Source organism: Gnatocerus cornutus, chromosome 9 (genome assembly GCF_029298725.1).
Source record: "Gnatocerus cornutus isolate USDA-ARS CGAHR chromosome 9, icGnaCorn1.1, whole genome shotgun sequence".
Classification (NCBI taxonomy): domain Eukaryota; kingdom Metazoa; phylum Arthropoda; class Insecta; order Coleoptera; family Tenebrionidae; genus Gnatocerus; species Gnatocerus cornutus.
Window position 1 is genome coordinate 15,008,062 of NC_142241.1, and position 14,468 is coordinate 15,022,529.

At 37.9% G+C, this 14,468-nt stretch overlaps 3 protein-coding genes and 1 long non-coding RNA gene across 4 annotated transcripts; 3 read left to right on the top strand and 1 right to left on the bottom strand.

Annotated features, from left to right (window-relative positions):
• Positions 1–1,032: 1,032 nt before the first annotated feature.
• LOC148169143 (carbonic anhydrase 6-like) lies at positions 1,033–1,684 on the top strand. Its single transcript, XM_088046288.1, has 4 exons — positions 1,033–1,117; positions 1,191–1,296; positions 1,339–1,575; positions 1,625–1,684. Exons 2-4 carry the CDS (start codon positions 1,276–1,278, stop codon positions 1,682–1,684), a joined length of 318 nt encoding a protein of 105 aa, XP_087902414.1. The 5' UTR covers positions 1,033–1,117; positions 1,191–1,275.
• A 50-nt stretch (positions 1,685–1,734) lies between these two features.
• Positions 1,735–10,472, bottom strand: DAT (Sodium-dependent dopamine transporter). Its single transcript, XM_088045777.1, has 11 exons — positions 10,340–10,472; positions 9,681–9,875; positions 7,567–7,701; positions 6,824–6,978; positions 5,868–5,977; positions 5,545–5,818; positions 5,389–5,492; positions 5,107–5,344; positions 4,831–5,059; positions 4,517–4,785; positions 1,735–2,412 (listed from the first exon to the last, which is right to left on the bottom strand). Exons 2-11 carry the CDS (start codon positions 9,847–9,849, stop codon positions 2,278–2,280), a joined length of 1,818 nt encoding a protein of 605 aa, XP_087901903.1. The 5' UTR covers positions 9,850–9,875; positions 10,340–10,472; the 3' UTR covers positions 1,735–2,277.
• On the top strand, positions 2,957–4,101 carry LOC148169145 (uncharacterized). The gene is made up of 3 exons (XR_015770818.1): positions 2,957–3,080; positions 3,621–3,899; positions 4,035–4,101. It is a non-coding gene; the product is annotated as an uncharacterized LOC148169145 (long non-coding RNA).
• A 1,487-nt stretch (positions 10,473–11,959) lies between the features above and the next one.
• Positions 11,960–12,726, top strand: LOC148169146 (small integral membrane protein 14). The gene is made up of 4 exons (XM_088046002.1): positions 11,960–12,050; positions 12,097–12,188; positions 12,242–12,421; positions 12,634–12,726. The coding sequence occupies exons 2-4, from the start codon at positions 12,114–12,116 to the stop codon at positions 12,673–12,675; spliced, it is 297 nt and encodes a 98-aa protein (XP_087902128.1). The 5' UTR covers positions 11,960–12,050; positions 12,097–12,113; the 3' UTR covers positions 12,676–12,726.
• The last annotated feature ends 1,742 nt before the right edge of the window (positions 12,727–14,468 follow it).

Sequence of the window (14,468 nt, forward strand, 5' to 3'; positions counted from 1 at the left end):
CGTTTTTGCAATTTGGTATAATTGCTGTAGCCCTAAAATTACCAAAATCTCTTTCAGAAATACTAACGGATGAAATTAAAGATTTAAAAATGAAACACATTGCAATTACCTTCTCCCTATATTTAATTTTTTGTAGAAAACGTTATGTATTATACACGACGATAAAGTGTTTTGAAGCATCTCGTGAAATTGTAACTCTATTATCGTGCTTTTCTTGATATTATCAATCTGTTTTCGAAGCAAAATTTAAAAGGGAAATAGAATATGTTACATAACAAAAAGTAACAAAGTATAGTACCTAAATAAAAACAGAAAAAAAATAAAGATTACGGGTAATGTATGCAAAACCGTTTTTTTGTAACATTTACCACAAGTAGTACCATACAATATACCTATACATACCAATAGATAAAATATAAAGTAATGAGTAATTTCTAGAAAAGGTTTTTGATATCAGAAATAGCGAACTTTATTATTTATACAGCTTAAAAGTAAAATTTCCACGACATGGGGAACTTGCTTTGGCTAATTTGTCAGGTATTGACGTGTGAGTACTTGCCAGACTGTGATTTATAATTGTAATAATCACCATAGCCATAATTATAAACTTTTCTAGGTGTTTTTGTCGTGAACTCCATCGTAACGCCCAACAATGGTAAGAAAAATAAAAAAAAAATTGTTGCATGCATGTTTTCAGGAAACCAACAACCTGCTCCTGGTGGTGACGTGGGAGACGACTGGTCTTACGCAAATCAAGGTCTAATACCCACAAATTTGGTACCTATTTAATAAAATTCATTATTTTAAAGGGTCTTGGCCCGCAAGCTGCAAAGGCTACTCGCAATCTCCCATAAACATAATAGGTACCCAAACCATTCAAACGCAGAGAATTTCTTTCGTGTTTAGTCAAGAATTTGGGACTTATCATGAAGCTTTTATCACAAATCATGATTATACAAGTTCAGTTTGAAGTTTTACTTTGCCTGTGCTTATTTTGAGTAGTTGCAGGTAATATTTCAGCAAGGGCCACCGTTTCGGGTGGAGATCTTCAGAATGAGCACGTATTTCTGTTTTTTAACTTTCACTGGCCTGCTGATCATGTCATCGATAACGTAAGGTAACGAAAAAAAATTATACTGGAAAATTGGTTCTGATAAATTTCATCGAAAATTTTTCTAACAATGTTGCAGATTCCCTTTGGAGATACGTTTCGTGTTTTACAACAGTAAATACAATCTTCCCCAAGAAGCCGGAAAGTATGCTGATGGTTTAGTTATGTTCTCTTCATTCTATACAGTAAGTTTTTTACAAAAAACTGTGAAAAACACGCAGTTTTAGGTGTCACCTGGAGGTCTCGCCTCTTTTGATAACATCCTTGAAAGCCTTCCGATGATTGCCTCTAAGACCAACCAACCTGCTAGTATTTCTTTACGAAATCCCTTCTTGTTGTACAATTTTTTACCACCTGATCTTTCCCGTTATTACCATTATTATGGATCTCTAACTAAACCGAATTGTGACCAAAATACAAAGTACTACGTCTTCTCAACACCATCTTACATCTCGCAGTATCAAGTAGACATCAGTTAAATACTTCGATTTTTTAATCTTTGAGATGTTTTAGTTGAACGCCTTGACTAATATTTTGGATAAACGTGGTAATGAGTTTTTTTTGGGGTGTTAACTAAATAAAGTAGCAAATAAAGCAAAATTGGTGCTTAAATAAGACAAATACTACTTAAATAAATTTATTTTGGATACCCAAAAGGTATAAACCTGTTTGCAATGGCTGTTACAAACAGTTTTACAAAATACAGTCTAACAATTAGGTACAATATTGAAAATACAGAATTTTGGTCCTTAATCCAACTACATTCAAACGAATAACAAACTCCACGTTTTCTGAATAAATTTAGTCAAAAACTGAGACGAACAAATGGCTGTTTGTTCGTCTCTGGATGTAGTAAAGAACGAACTACTTATACCGAAAGAAAACCCTATTTACAAAAATAACATTTTTCTTTGGCATATTTTTTTCGTGTTCTTTTTGTACCTTTTCTATCCAAAAAACTGATAACAAAATATTGTATCTACTGATGGCTGTCAGTAGATACTTGCGCACGTATCAATCTTTGTATAAAATAGTGTTGGTACCATTGATTAATAACAGAACCAGGAAAAATTCAAACTTTGTAATATCAAATTGTAGGCCCTTTGATACAAAACAAGACAAATCTAAACGTAATATTCTTCAAATTTACAACTAGCTTGTGCGTTTCAGACTTCACATGGTGGCTGCACTGGAGTTTCAGGCGACGCTAAACGAACTCGATTGCTTTCAGAGCGAACAACTCCATTCACTTGCGAAGTTACTTGCGTGTCTCTCCAAGGAGTGGTCAAGATTTGAATGCGCTGAAATTGCAATATTCATGATAAATCGAATCATTACAGTTATTTTTTTATTTAAGGTTGCAATCTTGATGAGCAACTTTGGGAATTTTAAGATTGAAGGTTGGCACCATTGGCCCCTTCACAGAATTTGACATTTGTAAGTGTTGTGTTTAAAAACGGTACATAACAGAAGTTTTATGATTGTCTTTTGTTCCTCAAACCTCAATTTGTTATGCAGCATTTAAATTTTAAAATTTGGAAGCGTGGGTGGACATTTGCTACTTTAACCAACAATTGCACTGCGTAAATTTTCTCTTGTTTTTAAGTGAGCGCACTTTTTCAAAAAGTAGCGTCGAATCTCAACAAAAAATGGTTTTTTAGTTAATAAGAAGTATTTTTTTATGTAAGGTGGGAATCTTGGTGAGTAACATTAGGAATTTTAAGATTTGGAGGTTGCCATCATTGTTCCCCCCACAGAATTTGACATTTGACAGTGAAGTGAAGCCAAGTGTTTAAGAACAGTAACAAACGAATTTAATTGCGACGCATTACAATGATAGAAGCTTTATGATCGTTTTTTGTTCCCCAAAACTCAATTCGCCATTGCAACATTTGCAACAGGAACAAATTACACGATGGAAATTTTAAAGTTTGTGAGCGTGTGTGGACATTTGCAACTTCAACCAACTGTAAGTATGAAGTAGTAATAGCACTGCGTAAATTTTCTCTTGTTTTTAACTGAGCGCACTTTTCCAAAAAGTAGAGTCGAATCTCGACAAAAAACGTTTTATTGGTTAATTATAAGTAGTTTTTTTAAAGTTGGAATCTTGATGAGTAAGTTTGGGGATTTTAGGGTTTCAAGGTTGGCACCAATGCTCCCCCTATAGAATTTGACATTTGTGAACGAAGTGAAGTGTTGTGTTTAAAAACGGTAACAAAAGAATTTAATTCCGACACATTGTAATGACAGAATTTTCACGATCGTCTTTTGTAAGTTCAATTCACCATAACAACATTTGCAACAGGAACAAATTACACGATGGAAATTATAAAATTTGGGAGCCTGGGTGGACATTTGCAATTTTGACCAACTGTAAGTATGTGGTGGTAATAGCACTGCGTACATTTTCTCTTGTTTTTAACTAAGGCGCAATTTTTTTAAAAAGTACACTCGAATCTCGACGAAAAAACGTTTTATTGGTTAATTAGAAGTTTTTTTTTTATTTAAGGTTGGAATTGATGAGTCACTTTGGGAATTTTAAGATTGAAGGTTGGCACATTTGTTTGCCACCCTCAAATTTGACATTTCTCAGTAAAGTGAAGTGAAGTGTTTAACAATGGTAACAAACGAGTTTAATTGCGACGCATTACAATGACAGAACTTCCACGATGGTCTTTTGTTCTCCAAATCGCAATTCGCCATTGCAACATTTGCAACAGGAACGAATTACACGATGGAAATTTGAAAGTTTGTGAGCGTGGGTTGGCATTTGCAACTTCAACCAACTGTAAGTACGAAATAGTAATAGCACTGCGTAAATTTTCTCTTTTGTTTTTAACTGAGCGCACTTTTTCAAAAAGTAGAGTCGAATCTCGACAAAAAACGTTTTATTGGTTAATTAGAAGTGTTTTGGGGATTTTAGGGTTTCAAGGTTGGCACCAATGCTCCCTCCATAGAATTTGACATTTGTGAGCGGAGTGAAGTGTTGTGTTTAAAAACGGTAACAAACGAATTTAATTGCGACGCATTACAATGACAGAACTTTCACGATCGTCTTCTGTTCTCAAAGCTCAATTCACCATAGCAACATTTGCAACAGGAACGAATTACACGATGGAAATTTGAAAGTTTGTGAGCGTAGGTGGACATTTGCAACTTCAACCAACTGTAAGTACAATGTAGAAGTAAGAGCTCTGCGTTTTTTCCTCTTTTTATAACTGAGCGCAGTTTTTTCGAAAAGTACAGTCGAATCTCGACGAAAAAGCGTTTTATTGGTTAATTAGAAGTGAACTTTTGTCACGTTTAACTTTATTCTGTTGGTAAAATCGAGTTGTCGAATCAGTGGTAAGATACAGTCGAACCTCGCCACAAGTGTCATCGCATGAGCGCCACCTGCATTCTCACCTTAACAAACGACCCCGGCGTTGTAATCAGCTTGAAAAGCGCGACAAAAGGTATCATAACCACCGAAGAGCTCGCGATGACCCATCCCAGCACATTCGCCCATTCTGGGTAAACGTAGTCTTCGTAACTCAGAGGTTCGTACCCCAGCAGTCCATAAACGATGATGAAAAGTAAGAAGACGGGAGCTGCAAACTTCCAACAAAATCTCCAGTAGTAACCAGGTGCAAATCCAATCATATCTTTGATATCATCACAGAATCTTTGCGTGCCTGGAAAAGAGCTTTAGCACCAGGTGGAGGTGTTGGAAGTCGTACCGTAAATCCAAGAGACTGCTATCGCTTCGAAGAAAACCGCAAATAGCATGGAGTACCCAGCAGCGTACCGATCCAAGAGGTGGAAGAAGTAGAATCCACCCTGCGAACACGACGCCAATCCGACTATGAAGTACAAACTGAAGAGACACGCCACGAAGATTTCCCTGTGGCGCCCGATCCGCGGAAACTCGTCACTCAAGGCGGTGATGATGGCCTCTGATCCACCGAACTGGAATCGGATTTTAGTTGTGTTGAGGCTACTTCTTTGGTACGTACAGAACTGTCTAATCCCAGTGTTAGCAACATCATGAAGAAGATCAACGCCCAGAAGATGCTCCCAGGCATGGTGGCGATCGCCGCTGGATACACCACGAAGACGAGGCCGGGGCCCTCAGTGGCGACCTCTTGGATCGGACACCCTGCAGCGTGCGCCATGTAGCCCAGAACGGAGAAAATCACAAAACCCGCCACGAAGCTCGTCGCGGAGTTGATGACGCTGGTCAAGATGGCGTCTCTGCAAGAAGTGTTAAGTTTTGTACAAGGCAGCCATCTACTCACTTGTAGACGTTGTTGTGGTATTTGTTGTAGGAGGCGTAGGCCAACAGCACCCCGAATCCCGGGCCTAAAGAAAAAAACACTTGCGTCGCGGCGTCCACCCACACCTGAAATGAGTACAGTGCCGGCACAAAAATCCTGGGAACTCCAACTGCGTACCTCCGCCGAAGAAATGGCGTTGAAGTTCGGATTCAGGTAGTACTTGATCCCTTCGGCGGACCCTGGTAAGGTGATGCCGCGCACGAAAAGAATAAGCAGAACTGCGTAGGGAAAAAGGGCAGTGAACCAAACAACTTTCCCGGAAGTCGATATTCCCTTCCACAAAGAAAAATAACAAATGACGTAAACCGCCAGAAGACACAACGCCATGTCCCATTTAATAGCGCCAAGATCGTGGAGTCCTTTGCTTTGGTGCAGCTCGAGGATGGCGCGACTGTAAACACCCCCATTAACACCCCATTTGGAAAGTTGGCGCAACTTACTTAAAGTATTCAGAAGCTGCTGAAGCGAACCTCGAATCAAGTGCTGTCTTTGCTTGGACGGAGAGGGATGTCGTGTTGTGTTCGGAGAAGTTTTTTGAAGGGAAGTCAAACTGGAATTTCGTGTTAAGTTTTAAGAGCGAAGGCCAGCTCTGATCGGATCCGATATTGATTAATAATCATGTTAAAATGAGCATGAACAACATAAGATGGCTTTTAAGCGGGCCAACCCTCTAAATCGATGCCTAATAAAAAGGGCTCGTGGTTCTAATTAGTTCGATGAGGGCGAAATGGGGCGGCGGGGAAAGGGAGCGATTTCGTACATTTCTCCTTTATCTCGTCATTGCTGATATTTATTTCTTTGTTTCCCTTCTTTTTTTGTTCTTACATTATCAATGTTCATTGTCATGATCAACTCTGCTGTGGAAAACATATATGTACATGCAAGATGTATATTACTGTTTCTAGCATCAAAGGGGGCTGTGAAATGTCAAAGAAATTTGCCGCTCATTACAAAAGTGGGCTTAGATTTTTTTCAAATGACATTTATAATTGTTAACCTCAATCATGGAGTTGAATTTTAAAGCAGAAAAATCAAAAACTATGACTAAACCGAAATCGTCGTTGACGTGACATTTTAATTAATTTTTAACATAGTTACATTCACTTTGAAAACGCAAAAATCTCTGCAAGAAAAATTAAGTTAAAGTAAGAGTTGGCAGTGACGTGTCATGTGACATTCTGAATGTCCAATCACAGACCTGCATTAAAAAAAAAAACCCGCAGCAGGAAAAACAGAGTTTAGTATTTTAGAAAATGAAGCTGTCAACACGCCTACTAGACGCGTTTTTCACCGTATAGTTGTAAAACCCGCAATTTAAAACCTGAAGATAAATGAAAGTCCATTTATTCGACATAAATCCATCGAACTGCAATAAATTTCTTTTAAAATTACGTACCGGTCGGCAGTTGGGTGTGTTCCAGGGATTGTCGCACGTCGTCCATGGCAACATGTTTGTGAAGGAAGCAAAAAAAAATCGTAGAGCCCAGGCTATTATGACGTTGTAATAAAAGTCGACATAGAAGGCTATGAGCACCACAGCGTATCCGATTCCTACAAACAAAAACGGAGCTGTCAAATATACAGTGCTACCAACGTAACTATGTATCACAGCCGCCTGCTTTGATTATGTGGTGTCGAGAGTTCGTTTCTCTAGTTTTACGATCAGAGCCGAGAAGCTTCGTTCTTGTAAACTAAAATTGGGTATTTATGGCTAATTATTCGTCGCAAGTAAATAGTGAAGCCCAAATATAAAGTTTGGTGCTAAAAGGTCGTAAAAGGCGTTTCAGTGTGTCTCTATATCGCGACATAATCTTAAAACCCCGAATGATCATTTTTCAAGCACTTTACGTGGCTGTAGAAAATCCCGTCGAATATTAATGGTGAGTTCCGTCTCTCCAACTCCACTCTTTTAACGCAGGAAACAGCACAATGTCTTTTATGGCAAAGACGTCGTCACACACAATACGCGCTGCTTTTCACAGTTCCGGTCTGAGGCTTCCGGAGATTCACGAGAGTGGATAATTGACTTTGGCAGACTTGGCTCTTTGGATTCCCGACTTTTATATTATTACCTGAGTGTACTTTACGTAACGCGGATTTGCTGACACGGACGGGGAAAAGGGGCGAAATTTTAATTACCTTTGAAGAGCGGGCATAATCGTCCCCAACATGTAATTGCACCTTTTCTGTTGAACTGTCCCAGGGCTAGTTCCATGTAAAATAGTGGGATGCCTCCGATGATGAGCATGATACAGTAGGGCACCAGAAAAGCTCCTGGAAAAAAACACACGAAAAGGTGTTGCAGGGATTGGTAGCGGTGTGAATTGACGTTGACAGACCTACCAACATAATTAAAATTTCGGAGCCTATCGGCGCGATTGATTGATTGATTCATTTCTAAATAAATTTTTTTTTATAATTCTTCCCTGTCGGTCTATAATTTTGAAATTTGGTACAATTAATAAGCAAGTTTTATTTAGTAACTTGTCCAAATTTCATTTCCGTTGCGTTAAAATTACCAAAGTTACAGATTTTAATTAAAAATTTTGAAAATTTTCGGTTCATTTTCAGAATAAAAAATTCCAATTTTTTTCTATCGCGGCCTATAATGTTGCACATTGGCACAGTTAATAAGTAAATCTAAATTAGTAACCTCCCCAAATTTCATTGCCGTGGAGTTAAAATTACTAAAGTTGCAGATTTTAATAAAACAAAAATTGAAATTTTCGGTGCATCTCCAGAATAAAAAATTGCAAAATTTGTGCCTCTTGGTCTATAATTTTGTAATTTTGTACAGTTAATAGGCAAGTCTAAATTAGTAACCTCCCCAAATTTCATTGTTGTGGGGTTAAAATTACCAAAGTTACAAATTTTAATTTAAGATTTTGAAAATTTTTAGTTCATCTCTAGATTAAAAATTACAAAATTTGTCTCTTGCGATCTATAATTTTGAAATTTTGCAAGGTTAATAAGCAGGCCCAAACAAGTAATTCCTCTAAATTTGATTACTTTGGAGTTTAAAATGCACGAGTTACACGTTTTTTAATTCAAAAACTGTATTTTTTTGCTCATTCTCAAAATAAAAAAATTACAAAAATTTTCCCTCGCGGCTTATAATTTTGTAATTTGCCACAGTTAATAAGCAAGTCTAAATTAGTAACGTCCCCAAATTTCTTAGCCGTGGCGCTAAAATTACCACAGTTACAAATTTTAATTAAAAATTTTGAAAATTCAGCTCTAGAATAAAAATTTCAAAATTTGTGCCTTGCTACAGATAGTTGCTATTACTTGCTGCGGCGTTAAAATTACTTCACTTGAAAAAACGAGCCATCTAGACAGTTCAGAACTAACTCTATTAAATCTCTAAAGCTTCGACTGATTGAAAACATCATCACTTTTACTTTAGTTTTCCACGTGAATTTCCACGTGTCATCCTCATAAGCTATCACTATAGGTATATCGTTCCTCCAAAGCGAGCGACTCTAATGGCTCACAAAATTGAATTACATGATTATTGACACAGAAAGAGCCCAAGATTGGCACTTTAGTCTGACGGTCGTTTTATTACTGTGCTTCTAGCTAATTAACATCCCGACTAACTACATTCTGTCCTCTCATCTCTGGTATTTTAGAACGGGGAGAAAGACGTGTTTGTACCAACATAACAATGCGAGAGAAATTTTTTTATTTTAAATCTGCAATATGTTTAAAATTTCATCATAAAGATTCGTACTTTCCAATCCTCTTTAAAGCGATTAGAGGATCTATTTACGTACCTTCTTCGTCTTTGATCTGGCAATCGCTTTACTCTCTTAATCGAATTATTGCTATATTCTGTTACGACAAGGGAATAAATGACTCCGAGACTTAAATTAATACTCCTTGTTTTACATTCTAAATAATGTCAGAAATTTACGGGCGAGAAGTGCACGGTTTTCTTAAAAATCACATTTTTTTTCTGATTTTTTGACAGTTGACAGTTGGGCTGACTGCTATCTGGCAGCGCATTAAAAAGTTAAGGTGGCTGGTGGTCCTAGTAACTTTTGATATGCGGTTGGCAGTGTGACTTTTTGACATTGATGCAACTGTGATACTGCCGCATTTTGACAGTTATGGAACGGCACAGTTCAAGTGTCAACTATCAACAACTGACGTTTATTATTGGACCATCACCACCCTCTTAGTTTTCCAAGCAATTGACAGGAGTGCCAACTTACTCAACTTTAAAGAACCAAAAAACTTTTCATACTCACCGCCGCCATTTTTGTAGCATAAATAAGGAAATCTCCAGACATTTGCCAAGTCGACAGCGAAACCGATGACTGAAAGCAGAAAGTCGACTTTCTTGCCCCAAGTCTCTCGGTTGTCTGTCACGGATGCTTCGACGTTCCTTGAATTTTGCAAGATCTCCTTAGACAACATCCTTGAATGGAGGAGTGCCGTGAACACTGCGGACAATTAGATGGCTTTGGAAATTTATCAACGGTGCCAACCTACCAAAAACTCGCGGTTTGGCAGGGCTACCAACCCATTTTTTATTTCAAAGCTCACTTGACAGGCCGAAAATAGCGTGCGATTTTAACATGCAAACGTTTTAATTAAGTCAGTGACAGGTGATCGATTTATTAGGGGATTTGAAGGATACTTCTAATGCGTTAAGGACCTCTGCGGGCGACACATGTCATCACTGTAATCAACTCGCTGTTGAATTTACGCACTACGAGAACAAAGTTTTAAGGAAAATCTCACTTACAACTAAAAAGCTAAATTCCCACTGTTAGTTTAAGAGCGTCTTAATTGAAATTACGCCGCTAGACAAACAATTGTAATAATTCCGACTTCCCACCTAAACTATCAAAGAACTAAGAAAAACAACTCGCAGAAGTTGAAAAATTTGCACAAAAGAACTCACCAATGTGGAAGTGATGTCAGCATCTCCAGTTAACGCCACAAGGTGTAGATGAGGGCAAAACTGGAATCGCTTTGACCCATGTGAACGCTGCGCCGAACCAAAGTCTGCAACAGGAAAGCGCGCTCCCGAAGGGGCTGCTTCTTATATACTGATTGACCCCGCATGCGTAACCAATTGTAAAAAAGTCTTTTTAAGATACACCAAAGTGTAAATGCCAAGCAGAAAAAAGTTCATTCCGCTGATTGTAATTGGTCAGTGCGAGATTTTTCGTAAAGTGGTTTTACGTGCCACTGACTTCAGCAGGAAGTGAAGTTTCGAGCTCTAGATTCGTGTAGTTTAACTGAAAATCAAGAATGAAAATGTAATTTGAAAGGCGTCAGATTCATAATAGTTATTTTGGAGGCATTGGCGGGTCATGTCGCAACATTTTGCTATTAAACAAAATTGTTTGTCGCCAAATTTAAACGCTTCTAATTTGGTAATCTGTTGACGTACGTGAAATATTCGCCCAGTTTTGGATTCCGCGTGAAATTCTGCGTAAAATGAGCAGCAATAGTTTGAGATTGCAGAATTTTATGTGGCCACAACGAATCTTGCACATTTCGTGAAGATTTCTGCTGTTTTCTCGCGATTTATCCGTTGAATCTTGATAAAAACTGGTAGTTTTTTAGATTTTGAGCTCCACTCTGCGAATCCAACCCAGAAAATCCCCGAGTGCCGCGTGCTATATCCCGTTTATTCAATAATCCTGTTATATAGAACGCAGTGCCACTTTTGATTAATAACTAAAAGTGGAAAACTGTGTAAGTTTCAAGCGGTCCAACCCAGCGAATTCTTTATCATTATTGCCAACCACGTAAAAATACCTCGCCGCAAGTTTGCGATAAGAAAATTGTTTTTAAATTACGTACTATTGTTAATAAGTGTTGATTGGTCCACGTACCCACTCGAATCGACCAAACTACTAGTAAGGCCCCCTTAGAACACAACACGTTTTTAATGCATTTAGCCTGGTTTTCAAGGTAACTTTTGAAAAGATAAATTTTTTTAAAGAAATGTAAAGAAATTGCCCGGTTTTTCGAAGTCACGCTTTTAAAAAAAGTCAAAATTTTATGAAAGATATCCTGTTTTTCAAAGTAACTTGTTAATAAAGTTTATTTTTTTTCAAAAAGTCAACATTTCAAGGAAAATAAGGCCCGTTTAGAACACGAATTTCAAGGTTTTTCGGTCTGTTTTTAGGGTTGCACAAAAACTTATGACAATATAGGTAATACATATTTAATGTGTATTTAAGTACAAACATTAATGCATCATCCTTTCCCCATAGGGCTTGGGGTCCAGTTGGCGGATCTATAACAAGAAATCGGTAAAATTAATGTTATTATTCAACTAACAATGAGTGTTAATTAATTAATGTTATTATTATACTAACATATCTCGCATTAAAAACTTAAATTGGGCCTTACTAGTAGTGACCAATAATAGAAACGCTCCCCCCTCCACCCGTGTTTGTAAACATCTGACGGGATTACGCACCGTTCTGTCAAAATGGTGTCAGAAATGGAAAGATAAAGTCGTGTCAAAATAAAGTTTTGTACAACATTCGTTCACTTTTCAGTTTCCAAAGTTTTCAGTTCGTGACAGTACGTCCAACGTATTTGTTTCTCTTTTCAGTTGCCAACAAGACGAAATTACCGTTTGTACATTTTGTGTAGGTTGACATATTGGTGCCACCTTGATTAACAGCGAATTTTTAGGTGACGCACATAAAACTATGAGCGACGAAAACATGGATCTGTGTGAATGTCTGTGGAGCCACGAGCTCGCAATGCGGCGACTGTTGAACGTCGTAGGTCTTGACACGTCATAACATAAGGATCATTGCCATTGTTCATGTTATAGATTCGGAACTCTCAGAGTAACTGTGTTGAAAACGAATGTTTTGATGATGGCTTTCAGAGACAGAACGCGGACCCTAACATGTTGCTCATGACGTGTTTTATTGTGGCCGCCATGTTTCTTTACTATTTTCGCCCACGCACTCAAAGAATGAATGCTGATACAAAACCAGGCAACAATACTGTAAGTTAATCAACTAATCACAAGTGGGCTTTGTTGTCGTCACGTGTGTTGGCAGCACTGTCACAGCCAAAGCCTACTTCTGAGAATTGATTGTCTCCTACATTCAGAACAAGTAGGCTTTGTTTTCGTCACGTGTGTTGGTAGCACTGTACTGTCAAATCCAAAGTCTACTTCTAAGAATTGATTGTGCTCCTACATTCAGAACTGTTTAGGACCATCATGGAGCTCCACCAAGTCCTCCAGCTATGTCTTAATTCTCCACTCATCTCAACGTGTACATTTTAACATAAGTATCTGATATATCTGGGGAATATTCTATTCTTTCAAGGACATACAGCTGTTGGGGCGATGAAATGCGGGTCTGAACTCTCTTGAAATTAACTTTCTTTTGTACAGTTATGAGCAATAAAATTTGATCACTCTCTGTGCAAAAAAACATTCGAAATTATTATCGGTGTGGCTGTTTTATTGCTCGCAATTGTTTCTCTTGTCGGTCGAATCAAGTTGCCATGTCCATTCAAGGTCAACAATTGTTTTTTTATGTTTTTTGTTATCGCAGAAAAAACACTAATTACAGTGACGGCTAAAAGTATCTGGAATTGGAGGCCATTTTCTCAAAAATTCAGCTGTGTAAATCTGGTTTTTAATCACGAACGGGGAGTAGGCGTAATGATTATTACCGAAAACTTAACCTTGACAGACTTGACAATGCGTTATTCTAGTGTTTTACGAGGCCGTCTACTTTGTATTAGTAGTTCTGATGACCCCCTATTAATGCAGAAGTGTCCACTTACTTTTGGCCCTTACTGTAACATAAATACACACTGAATTTTACGTCAAAATGGACATTTGCATCCTGGGCCGACTCGATGTGGATAAAATCAATTCTATGGCTGTTTTAAAGTTACAAAATGGGCCTCAAATTCTGTTTTTAATTGATGCGGCAATAATTTGTTGGTCATGGTAAACGAAGTACAATCGCGGCTACAAAATTCTGGGCGTCAACTCATAGTGTTGTGTAAAGCACAGTTTACGTAACTTTGGCAAAATGGCTAGTACAGGTACGGTCATGGAACTTTGGGCACGTGAAACGACCTGTATGTGTCACTCGCGAAATTAATTTTGACATTTTGAAACATCGACACCGTTTGTTTTTTCGGGGAATTACAAATTACCAAAAAAGAAGCTGAAAAGTACAGTGTAAATCGGGTTTTACTGTCAGTCTTCCATTTATGTGTCAATTTTGAAACAATATAGTCGCGTATAAAGGATACTTTCGACATTCTGTCAGATCAATTCACCTGTCAGTTTTTAAAGTTTACTGTAGTCGACACCCTATTGACCGGAATTCAGTGGTCGCAACTGTACATAAAGGCCGCTCCACACTTAATACAGTCACGCCTATTCACCTATTAAATTTTTTTTAGTAGAGTAGAAAATGTGGCAACATTTATGGAAAAATTAGTAAGAAGTGTTACAGTTGCGACCTAAAAAATGACAACTGGCAGCTGACTTAAGAAATTTTCTAGGAGACACGTGCGCCAAACCGTTTTATGGAAAGTGTGACGTATTTCGACTTATTACTCGAAAGCTGTAAAATCTCTCTCATATTTAGTTTCCATACGTCAAAACTGCAGCGATGGTGTTAGCTACGACTCATTTTTTTTCCCGCAAAGCCAACTACGAATGGAAATGAATGCATCACACAATGTTAAGTTGGGAACCCATCATGGACCAGAACTAGGTCACGTGATTAGTCACATCCAATGGCGCCATCTCGTTCTTGCTCTCGCCATCAATTAACAACAGAAACGATTTCAAAGCTCGTCGCGGCCACAAATTTTATTGTAACTTAATCATTTTGAAACTTATTTACACTCACACACCAATTAAATAATTACGAAGGTCTTATCGATTTACTTTTGTTTCTGACATTAGAAAGTGATTAATCACTACAACTCGAGCAATTAGTCACATTCCTAAAGCTTGTTACAACGCAATATTGGTTTACAATGCTCAAATCTCAATTGTTTAAAGTACCTTTGTA